Raw genomic sequence first — 18,571 nt, forward strand, 5'->3', positions numbered from 1 at the left:
TGTGGTGTGTGTTTTGCATGTGTGTGGTGTGTAGTGTGTTTTGTGTGTGGTGTGTGTTTTGCATGTGTGGTGTGTGTGGTCTGTATGGTGTGTGTTTTGTGTGTGTGGTGTGTGTTTGTGTGCATACCTGTGTGGTGTGTGGTGTGTTTGTGTGTTTTGTGTTGTGTGGTGGGTGTGTGGTGTATGTGTTTTGTGTGTGTGTGGCATGTGTGTGCGTACCTGTGTGGTGTATGGTGTTTTGTGTGTGTGGTGTGTTGGGTGTGTGTGCATACCTGTGTGGTGTGCGGTGTTTTTTGTGTGTAGGGTGTGTGTGGTGTGCGTGTGGTGTGTTTTGTGTGTGTGGGGTGTGTGTGTGTACCTGTGTGGTGTGCGTGTGGTGTTTTTTTGTGTGTGTGTGTACCTGTGTGGTGTGTGTGTTTTATGTGTGTGGTGTGTAGGAGTGACTATGTGTGTTGTTTCTGTCTCTGGATGTGGTGGGTACTGGAGGCCCCCTGCCGTCTTGGGCCCCTATCTTGAGCCTGCAGCCCCCTCAGCTGCTCTCAGGGAGTCCCTGGAACCTGCAGTCTGTGGGGTAAACCCTGGGCCCCCACACAAGGTGTTGGAGGGCAAGTCCGCGGCTTTCATCGGATTCCTAAGGCGAGCTTTCAACCTGAGGTTCTGAGATCAAGAAAAAGATTCATGCAGCAGCAACTTCTTGAGCACCTTCTGGGGACATAGCAGGGAACAAAAGGCAAACTTCTTGGTCTTATGGCACTCACTTGTCCCTGGGGATGGGTAGAAAGGGAGGGTAGTCGAGTAAATGGATGCATAAATACTAACTAGTGCCTGGAGATGGCCAGTGCTCCCAAACTAAGCTGTGTAAGAACGGTGTGGGGAGGGCGGCTTCTGCAGGCTGGACAGGGACAGCCCTAAGAGGAGGGGACATCTGAGCCGTGCACACACCTGGGGAGAGCATTCCGGGCAGGGGGAATTGCAGGTGCAAAGCCTGGAAAAGTCGGGGGAGCAGAAGGTGCTTGGTGTGTCCAGGAAACATCTAAGAGGCTATCGAGGGAGGGGGCGAGGGGGCTGGTGGCGACCCCTGGATTCATTCTCCCCATGGCATCTTTTACATTGGGGGGTCTTTAGTCCCTGGTGTCTTCAGCTTCCCGCGGGGGTGTGCAGGTGGCTGTCAGGAGACCTGTGAACCCAGGGGAAAGTTCACTGGGAAATTGTGGACTGGGTGCCTCTGTGTTTTTCCCCCAGGGAAGTGGCCCATAGTTTTTATCCCATTCTCACAGAAGGACACTTGACCCCCCACAAAATCCTGAAAGTCACCCCAGAGGAATAGCGCCAAAGAATGGGACAGAGATCCAGAGAGAAGGGGACAGGGATGCGGGGAGCGGAGGACAAAGACCCTGATGGGGGTGGGGGTACAGAGATGTAGAGACAGAGGGGGACAGACCTAGAGAGAGGGGGACAGACCCAGAGAGAGGGGGACAGACCCAGAGAGAGAGGGATAGAGACCCAGAGACAGAAGGAAATAGAGACCTTGAGAGAGGGCTGGAGGCAGCCCTCCAAGGACATAGTCCAAGACTGTCATCAACAGCGCTACCTCTGCTGCCACCTGCTTCTCTGCCCTCCTGTCTTATGGAAATTAAACAGAACCACCAAGGAGCGGGATAGGGGGTGAGCCAGGGTGAGCCGTACAGAGCTACAGCATGAGGGATTGGGGTTAGGGCAGCAGCAGCACTTCCCGGTGGGAGTGGGGAAGGGGCAGGCTGTGGAGGGAGGAGAGGAAGAGACTGTGGCCCTGGTGCCCCCAGGTCCCTCCTCTCCTACCCAGGGCTGGGGTTCCTGCTCAGTCTCCCTCTCTCCCAGTCTCTGTCTCCTTGTCTCTCTCCCCTTCTCCCGTCCTTTCTCTCTCCGGCTCTCTGTTCTCCGAGCCCCCTGGACACACCACGGACCCCCTCCCTGGCCATCTCCAGGGGTCACCTGGGAATCTGGAGTGTGGTCCCACCGTAGACTCTCCCCTCTCTGAGCCTCGATCCCCCCTAGGCAGGATGGGCAATGCGCGCTGGGGGCGGGGGATTGTGGATAATAGAGAAACAGTTAAGCTAGAAGGTGCCAGGACTCAGGGTCTTGGCTGAGTCTGGGGGTCCCCATGCCGACGGGCTCTGCCCCCCCGTGACTCTTCTGTGGTGAGGCTGGCCCTTTAAGGCAGTCGGAGGGGAAGGGGTCTGGAGGCCTTTCCCTTCATCAAGGCCGGCGCACCCCAGATAGGGGTTTTGGAGCAGAAAATTAATTTAAATCACTTTTTAATTAAAGACACAAAGCTGTTTGGTCTGCCCCACCCCCACCTCGCCCTCAGCCAAGACTTGGGGTGAAGGATGCAAGGGTTAGGAGTCCCTGCCTCTATTTGCTTTTGTGCTGGGGGTGCATACTAAGGTCCCCTTAGCCCAGGCTGATTCTGAAACCTAGAGGAGCAGGTGCGGCCTCTGACGGCCAGTGGTGCGGGGGCGTGGACAGAGCAGGAAGGGAGGGAAGGGGCACCTGGGATGGCGATGGGGCTTAACTGGGGTGGGGAGGGAGGTAATTCCAATGACGGGTGTGATTCAGAGAAAGGCAAACAGAGAGAGAGAGAGACAGAGACAGACGGGGGTGCGGGGAGAGAGAGAGGTGCAGACAGAGCGAGACAGACAGGAGGGGGAGGGAGTGGGGGACAGGAGCTCCAATAGAGACCCCGGAGTCGTCCCTGCCACCCCGCAAACAAGCGCAGGGGGCTTGGACTCTGAAGCATAAATCTTCTCAATTAAAGAAAGAGACGAGATGTTGGGAAGGGAGAATTAAGAATGTCTGGGAGAGAAATTGATTGGGGGAGGATGCGGGCGGGGACAGAGGGAGGAGGCAGGGGAGGCTCCGGCTTTCTGAGGCTCTTCCTCCAATCTTTCCCTCTGTCCCTCCCTCTGTCTGTCTGTCTGTCTGTCTCTCTCTCTCTCTCTCTCTCTCTCTGTCTCTCTCCCACTCTCCTTTTCCTGGCTGTCTCCCTTCAATAGTCCTGGGACCCTTCTGTTCCCAGGGGGAGGGAGCAGGTGGCAGCCAGGCCTGGTGCTGGAGGGGGGTGCCTGTGTCTCTGCGTAGCGGCTGCCTCCGTTGGTGGCTCTTCAAGGGTGGTGCTTGGGCCTCTCCGTGAAAGTGTCTGGAAGCGTCTTCCCTGCCCGGCTGAGTGGCTCCTGGCCTGCAGGGGTCTCCGCCCTCTAGCCCTGCCCTGCACCTGTTTTACACACGGGAAGCATGGAGCCCTCTATGAGTAGATCTGGGGGACCTCGCGGGTCTCCCCAGCACAGGCTGGGCGATCTCTCAGCGGACTGGCCCCTCAGTGCCCCAGCCTTTAGCACCGACCGCTGGGGCTATGCCCACCAGGCAGCCACGCCCGCCGGGGATCCTCAGTGGTCCCCAGGATCCCCTCTGAAAGCCTGCAGGAGCAGACCAAATGAGCAAGGATCCACCTTGGGTTCTTCCTGTCCTCTCTCTTGGGCCTGCTAGCCCCCTGCCTCGGTTTTCCCTCTTTATCAACAGCTCTGTGTCTTGTCTGCCTCCTTCTGGGCGCCCAGGTGTGGTTCCTCCTCCTCATCCCAGGCTCGCTCTAACTAAGAATCTGTGTTCAGGAGGGTGGGGGAAGAAGGGATCCTAAAAGACAGGCCATCTCTGTCTCCATCTCCGCCTGGACTGTGTCTGTCTGTCTGTCTCTTGGTTGTCCTTTTTTTTTTTTTTTTTTTTTTTCTCTATCTCTGTGTCTCTTTGTCTGGATGTCTTCTCTGTCTTGTCTTTCTTATCTCTCTTTCTATCCATCTTGATCTCTCTCTCCAGGGGCCTCTGTGTCTTCTCCCTCCTTTCCTCTCCCTCTCTCCACCTCCCTGTGCCCGCTTGGTCCCCCCCCCCCCACCGTATCCCCGCTGGGCTTCTGTCCCTCTGGCTCCCCCCTCTCTTCCACCCGGGCCCGTCATAAATACATCGCCCCCTCCCCATCCTCCCACTGCCTGGCCCAGCTCCAGGAGAAGGAAACATTTATCTTGGCGGGGGCCCCCACCCCCGCGCCCGCCCCTCCGCCCACCGGCCGCGCCATCCATCACCCGAGCCCAGACTCCGGTGGCTCATTTGTCACCGGCCCTGACAAATGCCTGCCACCCCCTTCTCCTCCCGCCCCACCAAGCAATCATACCATTAGCCACGGCTCAGCAGCAGCGGGGAGGACCTGGCCTGACCCGGGCGGGGGGCGGGGCACAGGCTGTGGCTCCCACCGAGACCCCTCTCTCCCCCTTTTCCTTCCATTTCTATCTCTCCTTGCCCTCTCTGTCTTTTTTGTTGGAATCTGCTTTCCTTTGCCAGTTTTTCGCTGTGCCTCTGGGTCCCGTCTCTGGTCTGTCCGTCCTCCTCCTCCTCCTCCTTCTTTTCCTCACCCTCTCTCCTTCTCTCCTTCTGTCTCTGTCTCTCTCTCACTGAGTCTCTTTCCATCTCTGACTGTCTCTGTTTCTGTCTCCTTCACTGTCTGTCTTTGTTGCTGTATCTCTCTATAACTCTGTCTCTTTCTGTCTCTGTCCCTCTCTCTGTCTCTCCATCTCTCTCTGTCTCTCCATCCCTCTCGGTCTCTCCCTCTCTCTGTGTGTCTCTCTCTCCCTGTCTGTCCGTGTCCCTCTGTCTGCCATGGGCTCTGTCGGCCCAGCTGTGCCTTTTTAATCCCTGGTGTCTGAGCGCACCCTCAGCGTTGGCCTCACTGGCTTTGTGTGCTGGGAATGGGGTGAGGGCCTTGCCCTGCCGCCCTGCGACCCCCGCCCCGCCCTGCTCCCTGCGTTGTGTTGTGAGTCTCCAGGCTTCCTCCGTCTGCATCTTCTCTGCATCCTGTCTGTATCTCTGGCTCTGCTGCCTCTCCGGCCCCTGTGTTTTGTGCCTGGCTCTCTGCCCCCTCTCCAACTTCCCCTCCTCTTTTTGTGCCCTTTCTCCACCCCCTCCACCATCGTGTTCCCCCTCTACTGACCCCACCCACCCCTTTCAATCCACCACCCATGGCATTCCCTTCCCCGCACTTCCCAGGGAGAGAATTGCAGGGAGGGAACGAACGGGAGGCAAACGTGGCGAGGAGAGAGTGAGGAGGTACCTTGGGAGGTACCAAAGCCTGGGGCCCCATCCCTCTCTCCCTTGGCCACGTGTGCCTGGAAGTCCTCCCTAGTGTCTGATTTCAATCCTCGGGGGGACGGCAGAACGTGGAGGAGGTGCCAGTACCAGCCCTTCCCGATTCCCTGATTCCCTGGGAGAGGCCGAGGAGGGAGCTGGGGGCATCAAGCCAGAAGAGAGGGCAACCTGGGCACGGTCAGTGCTGTGCTGGTGCCCACGCATTGCCTTACTGGAAGAGGGAGGTAGTGAGACCCCCGTTCTGGGAGGTAATCATAGCAGAGGCTGTCTCTGACCCACTCATACCACCCAGGACCCAACAGCATCTCTCACGCTGGTACCTGCGACCCTTCCCTGAATGCGTTCCAGACCAGGGTGGGAAGCAGTAGAAGTGACACCCCTAAAGGAGTCCTGGGCCACCATCAGACAGGAGTTAGTGGATACATAACCCAAAGTCTTCAGGTGGGGCAACTCCAGAGTTCCCTGAGAGGTCCCCAGCAGGATTGAGACCTCGTTGTCCACAGGGTGACCTGCTCATTCATCACCACCTTTATTATTTGTTTATTTGAGATGGAGTCTCACTTTGTCACCCAGGCTGACGGTACGATCTCAGCTCGCTGCAGACTCTGCCTCCCGGGTTCAAGTGATCCTCCTACTTCAGCCTCCCAAGTAACTGGAATTATAGACGCCTGCCACTGTGCCCGGCTTATTCTTGTATGTTTAGTAGAGACAGGGTTTCACCATGTTGGCCAGTCTGGTCTTGAACTCCTGACCGCAGATGATCCGCCCACCTTGGCCTCCCAAAGTGCGGAGATTACAGGTGTGAGCCACCGCGCCCAGCCCTCAACACCACCTTTAATCGTTTTCTTTCCCATCTCCCTCCAGTGCCTCCTGGGATCACCTCCCAAATAAACTATTTCCCTCCCATCCTTGCTGTGGGCTGGCTTCTGTTGGTGCTCAGCCTAAGGCAGTGGCCAGTGGGGACATGATGGATGGGCAGAGAGGAAGCAAAGGGAAAAGAGGTACCTCTCGTGGTGGTGAATCGTATGTGTCCACGTGGCTAAGCTGTGCTGCCCTGATGTGAAGTGGTGTGTGTGTGTGTGTTTGAGACAGGGTCTTGCTCTGTTGCCCAGGCTGGAGTGCGGTGGTGCAATCTTGGCTCGCTGCAACCTCTGCCTCCCGGGTTCAAGTGATTTTCCCACTTCAGCCTCCTGAGTAGCTGGGACTATAGGTGTGAGCCACCACGCCCAGCCATTGTAAAGGTATTTTAAAAATGAGATTAACATTTAATATTGGTTGACTTTGAGTGAAGTAGATTGTATGGGTGAGCCTTATCCAATCAGTTGAAGGCCTTAAGAAAGACTGAGGTCCCTCCAGGAAGGAGTTCTGCCTCCAGATTACTTTGGGTTTTGCTTGGGTTTTGTTCATTTGTTTATTTTTTGAGACAGGGTCTCACTCTGTCACCCACGCTGCAGTGCAGTGGCATGATCGTGAGTCACTGCAGCCTCAACCTTCTGGGCTCAGGTGATCCTCCCACCCCAGCCTCTGGAGCAGCTAGGACTACAGGTGTGCACCACGTTGCCTGGATAATTTTTATTTTTAGTAGAGATGGGGTCTCACTGTGTTGCCCAGACTGGTCTCGAACTTCTGGACTCAAACCTCCCACCTTGGCCTCCCAAAGTACCTGGGATAACAGGCATGAGCCACCATACCCGGCCTGTGAGGCTAATATATATTCATTTAATCCTCACGACAACCCTGTGACATAGGTACTGTGAGCATCATTATCGCCCATTTTCCAGATGAGGGAACTGAGGCACAGAGAAGGTCAGCCGCTATGCTCTGCTGCCTCCAAGGACAATGCCAGTCACTCCCAAGCTGACCCCATGGAGCTCTTTGCATCCGGGTGAGAATCATGACCTTTGGGGTGAGGTGACAGGACAGGTGTGAAAGCCCTCATGTTTTCCAAGCCCCAAGCTCTCAATGTGTCCCCCTTTGAAGCTGAGACCTTACTCTACACCCCCTTTGTTTGTTTGCGTTTATTAAGATGAAGGTGTCCCAGGCTGTGCGCGATGGTTCACGCCTGTAATCCCAGCACTTTGGGAGGCTGAGGTGGGTGGATCACCTGAGGTCAGGAGTTCAAGAACAGTCTGGGCAATGTGGTAAAACCTGTCTTACTAAAAATACAAAAATTGGCCAGGTGTGGTGGTGGGCGCCTGTAATCCCAGCTACTGGGAGGCTGAGGCAGGAGAATCACTTGAACTCGGGAGGCGGAGGTTGCAGTGAGCCGAGATCGCGCCATTGCACTCCAGCCTGGGCAAAAGGAGTGAAACTCCGTCTAAAAAAAAAAAAAAAAGATGAAGGTGTCCCTTGTCCCGTTCTGTACCCTGGACCTCATCCTGTCCCATCCTTGCCCTTCTACCTGTGAAACTTTAGGCCTGTTGCTTCACCTCTCTGAGCCTCAGTTTCCTCTTCCGTGGAATGGGGTGATGTATGGAATTGGCGATGGGTTTAAGGAGATCATGCTTGGGGGGTCCCCATCACTGCCAGCTGCTGTTAACACAGGCCTCACTTGCTCTCCTGTGCCCCTGTAGTCAATGCCCTACTGCTCCTCTAGCAACCTCCCCTCCTCATATCAGGACTCTGCAAAGAGTGAGCTACATGTCCTGACTCAGTTTCCCCACCTCCCACTGCAGATCAGCGCACCTTCTGCCCCTATACCTTCCACAAATCTGTTCTCATCAAGGCCTAAAGCCAAAGGTTGATTTTTTATTTTTTTTTTTTGAGACAGGGTCTTGCTCTGTCACTCAGGCTGGAGTGCAGTGGTGCAGTCATAGCCCACAGCAGCCTTGACCTCCTGGACTCAAGCAATCCTCCCACCTCAGCCTCCCGAGTATCTGGGACTACAGACACATGCCACCATGCTTGGCTAACTTTTAAAGTTTCTGTAGACACGGGGACTCGCTATGTTGCCCAGGCTGGTCTTGAACTCCTAGGCTTAAGCGACCCTCCTGCTTTGGCTTCCCAAGGTGCTGGGATTACAGGCGTGAGTCACCATGCCGCGGGCCTATTGTCTTGACCTGGGACTTCAGGTTGGGTGTGGCCGGTGGGAGGAAGTGGCAGACTAGCAGGTGGGAGCAGAATGAGGTTGAGGCGCTTACTCTAACGGCGCCCACCATCCCCAGCGCAGGTTGGCGATGCCTTTACTCTTCTACTCTACAGACCCAGGTACCCAGGTCTCTGCAGCCTCGGGTGCCTCTGCTCACCCCTTTTAGCTCAGGTATGGCAACTGCTCCCTCTGCTGCTAGCCCTGGGGTACTGCACCTTCCCTCGTTTTCCCCAACCCTGCCTACTCCTTAGTAGCCCTTTCACCCAACTCTCCCTGGCTACTCCGTTTGAATGAACACACCACCTCTCTCCTGCCCAGATGCTGTCCCTGAACTCCCTCACCCAGCCCCATCCATTCTCTCTCTCAACCACTCCCTTCTCACCATCGCCCTCCCACCCCCCTACTCCCCTCTTCCCTCCTCTGCTGCCCCTGTCCCTGCTCCAGCCTTGTCCCTAGTCTCCCAGCCCCCAGTAGCCAGGAGGAACGTCTGATAAATCAGGTGATATCAACCACCTGCCTCCTTCCCCCACTTAAATCCCTTCCAAAGCTCCCCTTTACTCTTAGGATAAATTCGAAGCTCCCTAGAGTGGCTGATAAAGTCTCTTACGATTTGTCCTCAAGTTCACTCCCCACGCACCCCATACCTCGTTCATGATAACCATTTCCAGGGCTCTGAAAAAGCCTTATCTCACAACTCCACACCTTTACACAGGCTGTATCCTTTAGCACAACACACACACACACACACACACACACACACACACACACACACACCCCTCCTCCTGTAGGATCTGAAAAAATTACTTGCTTTATTTAGGAAACCCCATTAACCCCAGCTCTTTGGCTCAGGCAAATGAACGTCTCTCTCTTTTGTGTTACCAGGATGCCCGAAAAGAGGAACAGTTTGTGACTCATGCATGGGGGCGTGGCTAGTGGAAGCCCGTGATTGAAGCAGGAAGGCGTGGCTGAAGCACGACTGATGAGTGGGGGTGTGACTAGTGGAAGAGCTAGGCTGATGGATGGGGGCGTGGCTAGTGGAAACCCGTAATTGACAGATGAGGGCGTAGCAAGTGGAGGAGCTTGGCTGACGAATCGGGACGTGGCTAGGGGAAACCCAAGACTGACGAATGGGGGCGTGGAGGCTGGAGGGGCGTGGCTAGTGGAAGCCCATGACTGACGGATGGGGGTGTGGCTAGTGGAGGAGAGAGGCTAATGATGGGGGCGTGGCTAGTGGAAGCTCATTACTGATGGTGGCGTGGCCAGTGGAAGAGCTTGGCGGCTGGACCCGGGCGCTGCTGCTGTATGTGGGTGTGTCCCGCAGACGACCACGGGCCGCAAAAACCCAGATTACCTGGTTTAACAGTTGCCCAAATCTCAGTCAGAGACCTTAATAGCCCCCTCCTCCTGAATCCCAGCTTCCCACGGGACTGTTTTTCAGGCAGAATTTCAAAGTTTTATGGCAACTTTTACAGAAATCACAGAAAAGAGACAGCGACTGATGATGAGCCGGGGGAGAGAAGGGTAGCGGGTAACGGGTCTGGGATGTTGGGGCTGAGCACAACAGGACGATAGAATGCTGAAAACCTGTGGGAAGCAGAAAGTTATGGGGGTAGCTGGGTCATCCTAGGGGTCCAAGGAGTGGGTGGCACTGCCCAAATGTGTCCTTTGGGCAGGAAACATCAACAGTAAGAAAATGCAGATGGCCTACCAACAGATGGATGGCCTCCAAAGTTAAAAATGCCCACCCTGATCCCTTGGCCCAGTCCCATCCCCCCACCTCCCCCCCACCCCCCATCAGGCAGAGATGTGGCAGCATTTGCTGGCTTGTAGCATTGGTCCTCTGGGACCCTCGGTCTCCTCTTCGAGGGTCCTGCCCGGATTAGCTGGCACTGAGGGCAAAATGAACCTTCCAGATTGTCAGGGGAGATCAGCTGGACTCGCTTTGATTCCCGGCCTCCTCCCCAAAGCTGGTTCTCATGGCTGAGGGAGTCTGCTGCCCTCTCAAAAGTTAAGTCTGTCACCCCCTTTTCCCAAGACATGCACCCTCCCGTGTCCCCCCTCCCCCAAACACACTATATACACACACAGGCCCCTCCCTCCAAGGCGTGGCTAGGCTCTCAGAGGTAGTGGAGGGCGAGTGGGGGCGCTGGAATGTCTGAAGTTGCAGGTTCAAAATGTGCCTTCTCCAGCTAAGCCCTGGGACCGAAACCCCAAACTTCTCCCCTCCCGTCTCCGAGCCTGGAGAATGAGTGTCCTCCCAAGAACCCGAGTGGAGGGACTGGAAAGGTGTGCGGCCTCCTCGCGCACACACCCACCCGCTCCTCCCCGCCGGGGCTGAGCGGAGCTCCCTGAGGGCTGGGGGGAAGGGCTGGGATCTGAGACGGCCTCTGACAGCCTCCTTCGAGGGTCCCCCAGGGAGGGTAGGTTCTGAGGCTCTGAGGCATGGGGTGAAATGGGGTGGGGGGGGTCACTAGGGGAAGTGAGACTTTGGGGGAAGAGCCAGGCTGGGTGACCGAGGAGAGACACCTTAAAATCCCCAGGATGGTTACTGGGGGTGGTTCCCTTGGGAGGGGACTGGGGTGGAAATTTCCCCAGGGGTATGGACGGTCACCAACAGGATGGGCTGGAGTTGGGGTCACCGCAGGGGAGGAACCAGGGAGGCTCCCGAGAGGGAGAGGGAAGGCTGATCTACTGGGGACAGAGGACGGGGGCAATCAAAGCCCGGGGTGGGGGCGGAGAAGGGAGGCCGAGTCCCAGGAGAGGAGGCCGAGTCTGGAGGGAAAAGGAGACCAGGGTCCAAGAGCAGGTGCAGCTGAGTCCCTAGCCCCGGGCGGGCGGTGGGGACGAGTCTCTGCGCAAGGCCCTAGAAGCCCCGGATGTGGCAGTACGCCTCCAGGCTGGCGAAGAGGATGTACAGGAGCCAGAGGCCCAGGAAGAGCGCGGTGGTGGCAAGCTTGGGTCCGCGCGGGCCGCCCAGCTCGCCGCCGATGTGCGGCCGGCGCCGGTACAGCAGCACGGCAATGCCCACGAAGGCGAAGACGGTGAAGAGCGTGACGGAGAAGGCCAGCGTGCCAGTGCGCACCTCGAAGGGGCGGCCCTGCACCGCCCAGTACACGGCGGCCACCGACCAGGCGACACCCAGGCCCAGGAACACGTTCACCGCGTTGGAGCCGGTCACGTTGCCGATGGACGCGTCGGCGCACTGGTCCTGCAGCGCCGCCACCTTGCTGGCGAACGTGTCTGCGGGGCGGAGACACGCGGGTCGGAGGGGCTCTACGCGTCACCCACAGGGGCGGGCATCCGCCTGCCCCCGTCGCCTGCTTTCTGCGGGCAGTGTGGGCTCAAGGCCCCTGACCCCCACCCAAGAGGCAAAGTCCATCACCACCCCTCGGCCTGCTCGCCACTGGAACCGCTGCCAGCTTTCTATGGGACCCGCCGCCTGCTTTCTGTGGGACTCATTCTCTTCTATGGGACTCACTGCCTGATTTTTTTTTTCTTTTTTCTCTGAGACGGAGTTTTGATCTGTCAGCCAGGCTGGAGTGCAGTGGCGTGATCTCAGCTCACTGCAACTTCTGCCTCCCGAGTTCAAGCGATTCTCCTGCCGCAGCCTCTGGGTAGCTAGGACTACAGTCGCCCGCCACGCCCTGCTAAGTTTTGTGTTTTTAGTAGAGACAGGGTTTCACCATGTTGGCCAGGCTGGTCTCGAACTCCTGACCTCAGGTGATCCACTTGCCTCAGTCTCCCAAAGTGCTGGGATTACAGGCATGAGCCACTGCATGCGGCTACATTTTTTGTTTGTTTTGTTTTGAGACAGGGTCTTGCTCTGTTGCCCAGGCTGGAGAGGAGAGGTGCAATCATGGCTCACTGCAGCTTCATCTTCCCCAGCTCAGGTGATCCTTCCACCTTAGCCTCCCTAGCAGCTGGGATCACAGGCATGTGCCACCACGCCCAGCTAATTCTTTTATTTTTTGTAGAGATGGGGTTTCACCATGTTGCCCAGGCTGGCCCAAGCCATCCTCCTGCCTCGGCCTCCCAAAGTGCTGGGATTATAGGCGTGAGGCATCGCGCCCCACCTGCCCCCTCATCTTAGTTAAAACTTTAAGATTTGGCTGGGCATGGTGGCTTACACCTATAATCCCAGCACTTTGGGAGGCAGAGGTGGGCACACAAGGTCAGGCGTTCAAGACCAGCCTGGCCAATATGGTGAATCCCCGTCCAATATGGTGAATCCCTGTCTCTACTAAAAATGTAAAAATTAGCTGGGTGTGGTGGCAGGTGCCTGTAGTCTCAGCTACTCAGGTTGAGGCAGAAGAATCGCTTGAACCCGGGAGGCGGAGGTTGCAGTGAGCCGAGATCATGAGATTACTGCACTCCACCAAAAAAAAAACAAAAAAACCCCCAACTTTGAGGTTCACTGGCCTCATTCCTGTCATGTCCCCCAACATAGTTCCATGGACTCTTCTGTCTGGTTTCTTGGGGGATGGGGCATCAACAGCTTGTTTCTATGGAACCCACTGATTGATTGGCTTGTCTCACATTCGCACTGTCTTCCTGGGAACCCCTCTCCCCACAGCTGTCTCTTCCCCACCCTGCCACCTTCTCTCTACGAAATCCATTGTCTAGTTTCTAGCATTTCCTGCCACCTTAGTGTTATGGGACCTTCCACCTGGGTGCTTTTGGGGAAGAATCAATTCACATCTTGCAATTAGGGGACCCACTGCCTAGCTTCTATTATGCCCCACCTCCATATTTCTCTGAGACCTACCACATGGGCGCTGTGTGACTCCACCCACCTCATTTCAGCAGGATCCTGTGTTGCCCCTGCCTGGCTCATCTGAGATCCTACCCCACCAAGCCTACCCCACCACAGTCTCCCAAGGTGTTACCAGGGATGGAGGTGCCCAGGGCCACGAAGACAACAGCATTGACAGAGTCCTTGAGGCCAACGGTGCAGCCGAAGTGGGAGGCGAGATCCCCAATGAGGGCGGTGAGCAGGCCGATGACCAGGATGGAGACGCCAAAGCAGGCCCAGCCGTGGCAGTACTCGGTGGGGGGCACGCAGGCAAAGAGCACCTTCCAGAACACCGTCAGGAAGTGCATCACGTAGTCAAAGCACGACGGCAGCCGCTCCTCCCGGGACCCGTCCTCCTCCTCCTCCTCGTCCCCTGTGGGCACATGACCCAGCTGGGGCACACACTCAGACTTCTTTCCTTGCCTGCAGAGGCCCTGTTTTGTCTAACTTCCTGACAGCAAGTCCCACCGAATGAACTGCTTTCCCAGAATCCCTTGCACCTAAATGTAGCCAAGTCAACTGCTAAAAACAGTTAGTTTCCCAGAATCCCTTGAAGCTAGGAGCATGAATGGGCCCAGGTGAAAAATATTTACTTTCCCAGAATCCCTTGGATCTCAATATGGCTAAGCTAAAAACAGTTACTTCCCCAGAATACCTTGGAGCTAGGAGCATGACTGAGTCCAGGTAAAAAAACATTTACTTTCCCAGAATCCCTTGCACCTAAGTGTGGCCATGTTAGCAGCTAAAAACAGTTACTTTCCCTGCATCCTTTGAAGCTAGGAGTGTGAATGGGCCCACGTGAAAAATATTTACTTTCCCAGAATCCCTTGCACCTAAGTGTCACCATGTCAGCAGCTAAAAACAGTTACTTTCCCTGCATCCTTGGAAGCTAGGAGTATGAATGGACCCACATGAAAAAGATTTACTTTCCCAGAATCCCTGCACCTAAGTGTCACCATGTCAGCAGCTAAAAATAGTTACTTTCTCATAATCCCTTGAAGCTAGGAGTGTGAATGGGCCCAGGTGACAAATATTTACTTTCCCAGAATCCCATGCACCTAAATGTGGCCAAGTCAGCAGCTAAAACCCATTACTTTCTCAGAATCCCTTGCACCTAAATGTGGCCAAGTCAGCAGCTAAAACCCATTACTTTCCCAGAATCCCTTGAAGCTAGGAGCATGAATGGGCCCAGGTGAAAAATATTTACTTCCCCGGAACTGCTTGCAGCTAAATATGGCCAAGTCAACAGATAAAAACGGTTACTTTCCCACAATCCCTTGAAGCTAAAGGAGGCCACATCTGCCTAGCTAAAAATATCCAGTTTCCCAGGACCCTTTGCTGCCAGGGACAGCCATACCCCTAGCTAAAATTATTCCTTTTCCCAGAAGCCTTCACAGTTACCGAAAGCCAGGCCACAGCTAGAAGTATTCACTTCCTCAGATTCACTGCAGCTAACCAGAGCCACAGTCTCCACTAAATGTACTCACTTTCCCAGAATTCCTTGCAGCTAGAGGGCTATATACGCAGCCAAAATTAATCACTTTCCTAGAATCCCTTGAGGCTACCAGCAGCCATGGCCTCAGATAAAAATATGGTATTCACTTTCCCAGAATCCCTTGCAGCTGGCAGTTGCCATATCCCTGGCTAAATACTTGTTTTGCCAGAATTCCTCCCGTGAGTGACCATCTGACCTAGTCTGGCAATGAGATAGAAACAGAGAGTTTCTGGAAAGCCCTGGCTTTCCTGATATGGGCATTGGGTTACGGATGTGTTTTCTGAGCTTTGTAAAGGATGCCTCATGCTTAGAGCTGTATCACCTATTGTGACCTAATTTGACCAGGTTTGGATCTGCAGTGCCTTTTTTTTTTTTTTTTTTTTTTTTCTTTTGAGACAGAATCTCTCTCCGTTACCCAAGCAGTAGTGCGATCTCAGCTTACTGTAACCTCCACCTCCTGGGTTCAAGTGATTCTCATGCCTCAGTCTACTGAGTAGCTAGAATCACAGGTGTGCACCACCCTACCTGGCTGATTTTTTTGTATTTTTACTAGAGACGGGATTTCGCCATGTTGGCCAGGCTGGTCTTGAACTCCTGGCCTCAAGTGATCTGCCCTCCTAGACCTCTCAAAGTGTTGGGATTACAGGTGTGAGCCACCGTGCCCAGCCGACCTGCAGTGGCTTCCGTAACCTGAAAGCCTTAATGCAGTGTTTTGTTTACCTCACCCTAAGGTGATTAGTATAAAGCAATGAATGAGAATCAATGACCACACTTGTGTGTGGCACGCATGCCATCTGGAAGGATGCTGAGAACGAACGTAGCTCCTGACCAGTCACTGCTGAGCGCATCCCTAACTGATGTAAGACACAGCTGAGGTCAGAGCAGGGAGGCCACGCTCTTTGGGAGTGAGGGGGCTGCTATTATTGCAGAAGTTGGGGCTTCTGCCTGCCCTGCTCCAAATCCTTCCTTGGTTCTGTACTACCTTCAAATCCAGGCCCAAACGCCTAGGCTTGGCATTCTGTGGACTCTGGCTTCAGCTGACTTCCCCAGCTGCTCCCCTCTACAGGGAGGCTCGTGATTATGACTGTCACTCTGAAATCACCTCTCTGGTGTCCAACCCTGGATCCACTGTGTGATCCTGAATCAGTGTCCTCACCCCTCTGGGCTTCTGGGTGCCTATCTGTGATCAATGATTGGACCTGCTTCATGGGAAGCTTGTGATGACCGAATGAGTGCTGTCAACGGTGCCTCGGACACCTCCAGAGTTATTACTATTGTTTCGATTGTTATTACTGAAGGCCTTTTTTTGGTGCCTGGGGGAAATTCAAAGATGCTCCATGCCAAGTCCAGCCTGCAAGGAGCTTACAGTAGGAAGGGAGGTAAAGGAAGTACAAAAGCACCTCTGCGTGCAAGATGCGACCCGACTCATCCCCTAAGGGAGTGAGGACTGCCCTTCTCCCTCACCCCTCCAGCAGCTCTGTGCTCGCACAGCAAAGAACCAAAAGGCACGAGCTGGACAAAGCACAAAGTGACCAAGCTCTGATCCAGACACTGCGGATACGTTAATTAAAATGTGTTCACACAGGAAATAAATTTTCAACCATGTCTGGCACTCAAGACATGATAGGGTCAGCCGGGCACAGTGGCTCACACCTGTAATCCCAACACTTTGGAAGGCCGAGGTGGGCAGATCACTTGAGGTCAGGAGTTCAAGACCAGCCTGGCCAATATGGTGAAACCCCAACTCTACTGAAAATACAAAACTTAGCCAGACATGGTGGTGGGTGTCTGTAATGCCAGCTACTCAGGAGGCTGAGGCAGAAGAATCGCTTGAACCTAGGAGGCGGAGGTTGCAGTGAGCTGAGATTGCACCACTGCACTCCAGCCTGGACGACAGACTGAGACTATGTATCTCAACAACAACGACAAAAAAAAAAAAGAGAGAGAGACATGATAGGGTCACCATTGTCATCATCAGGATTATTATTACTGTTATTGTTATGTTATTATTCTTCCTCCACCCCGGTCTAATCACCTGATCTAACCACCTGATTTCTATAAACCCAGGGCCCAATGTATGCTGGGTCTCTGCGACCACCACCTCACACCTCGTTTCAGTTCCGCCTCATCCTCTATCTCCACTAAGTCCCCAGAGGAAATGTTCCGAAGCTCAAAGAACCCTTTGCCATCTCCCCATTGTTCATGGAATGAACCTCAAAGGAGCCTCTGCAGGGCCCAGGTTTTTTTTTTTTTTTTTTTTTTTTCCGGCAACGGAGTTTCGCTCTTGTTGCCCAGGCTGGAATGCAATGGCACAATCTCGGCTCACCGCAACCTCCGCCTCCCGGGTTCAAGCGATTCTCCTGCTTCAGTCTCCTGAGTAGCTGGGATTACAGGCGCAGGCCACCATGTGCGGCTAATTTTGTATTTTTAGTAGAGACGGGGTTTCTTCATGTTGGTCAGGCTGGTCTGGAACTCCCGACCTCAGGTAATCCGCCCGCCTCAGCCTCCCAAAGTGCTGGGATTACAGGTGTGAGCCACCGCGCCCCCCCTCTCCTGCTAGTTTCTACAGCCTCTGCCCACACCCTATCCAGCCTCTCCACTTTCCTCCCACAAGCTCTCTCTAGCTCCAGGGGCTTCCCCCATTCAAAACCCTCCATGGCTCCCCAGTGTGTTCAAAATGCCACCCAAGCTCCCTGCTGTGGCCCAGAAGGAACAGTGTGGAAATCTGCCGATTTTCAGCCTCGTCCTGGTACCTCTTCCTCCTGCCCAACGCCAAGCACCCACCCAAAAAATGTGCCATAATCTCGCACACTCCAGGGCTTCTGTGCTTGGCTGTCCCTCTGCCTGAAACACTCTCCCTGTCTTCTCCCTCCTCCTGGCTGACATCTTTTCCCATTTGAAGACTCAGCTCAGAAGCCACCCCCTCCAGGAAGCCCTCCCCGACTTTCAGGCTGGATCAGGAACCGCATCACGGCTTTCCTCCAGGTCTCCCATCCCAGCCCTGCCTACTCTGGGTTGTCTCTCTTTTGTGACATGTCTGTCTCCCTCACTGGACTGTAAGCTCCACGGGGACAGGGCCAGGAATGTCTCGGTCACTTCTGTGTCCCTGGCAATGTCTCACACAGGGTCGGGCCCAGAAGATCCCTTAGAAGTATGTCAGAAGAATGTGGCTTCAGAGGGAGATGCCACTTCGTTTCTACTGGGCAAACAGTCTGGTGTTTCTAGGCCTGCTGCCTGGTATTTTTCCAGCCCCTAAGCCTGGTTTCTTTTGATACCACTCGCCCAGTTTCTTTGCAACCACAATTCCATGTATGCCTTCAGTCCCCAAGAGCTGGGGCCTTAACCCTGATGTTATGTAAGAGATTGAAGCCCTGAGCTCCGACCTCGGGCCTTTTCTGCACTCCCTGTGGGACTTCAGGCCACTCTCTCCTCTGTCTCTGAGCCTCAGTCTCCCCAATCCGTATCACAAAGGGCCAGTGTTGGCTTCCAAGACCGTCTGTGGGTCCAAGTGTCATACTCTAGCCACAAGGGGGCAGTGTGGGCCCGTCTGAGGCCAAGGAGGGTGGCGACCAGCGCAGGTGGGAGAGAGCTGGGTGCCCTGGCCACTGTCTCCAGGGCAACGGAGGAACCCAGGCTCTCTCTGGGGTGACCACGCGATTTAACCTGTTCCCACCCTCCTGATGCCTGACGCTGTGAGAAAGCCCAGGCTGGGAACCCTCCCGGTTCAGCCAAGAGCCAAACATAAACCCTCCCAGCTTCCTCCCAGCAGCTCCAGCTGCCACCTCTCCTGTCTCTGCCGTTTCTGCGTCCCCGTCTACCTGCCTCTCCATCTCCCCAGCCCATTCCAGTTTCACCATTCATTCTGTCTCATGTCTTGTCCATGTCTCTGATTCTCCCTGTGTATTTCTGTGTGTGTGTCTCTCCTGTTTGTATTTTTCTTTTAGAGACAGGGTCTTGCTCTGTTGCCCAGGCTGGAGTGCAGGGGCACGATCACGGCTCATTGCAGCCTCAAACTCCTGGCCTCAAGTAA

At 54.9% G+C, this 18,571-nt stretch overlaps 1 protein-coding gene across 2 annotated transcripts in view; it reads right to left on the bottom strand.

Annotated features, from left to right (window-relative positions):
* Positions 1-9,039: 9,039 nt before the first annotated feature.
* SLC8A2 (solute carrier family 8 member A2) overlaps positions 9,040-18,571 on the bottom strand; it is a 45,457-nt gene continuing 35,925 nt past the window's right edge. Inside the window, exons 9-10 of one of the 2 annotated variants that reach the window (XM_050772064.1) lie at positions 13,141-13,419; positions 9,040-11,494 (exon numbers count right to left, since the gene is read on the bottom strand). In XM_050772064.1, the coding sequence (XP_050628021.1) occupies positions 11,118-11,494; positions 13,141-13,419 (656 nt within the window). In that variant the 3' untranslated portion in view covers positions 9,040-11,117. The remainder of the gene's footprint in view (positions 11,495-13,140; positions 13,420-18,571) is intronic. The other variant, XM_050772065.1, reaches the window with a different exon arrangement.

The sequence above is a fragment of the Macaca thibetana genome, chromosome 19 (genome assembly GCF_024542745.1).
Source record: "Macaca thibetana thibetana isolate TM-01 chromosome 19, ASM2454274v1, whole genome shotgun sequence".
Taxonomy (NCBI): domain Eukaryota; kingdom Metazoa; phylum Chordata; class Mammalia; order Primates; family Cercopithecidae; genus Macaca; species Macaca thibetana.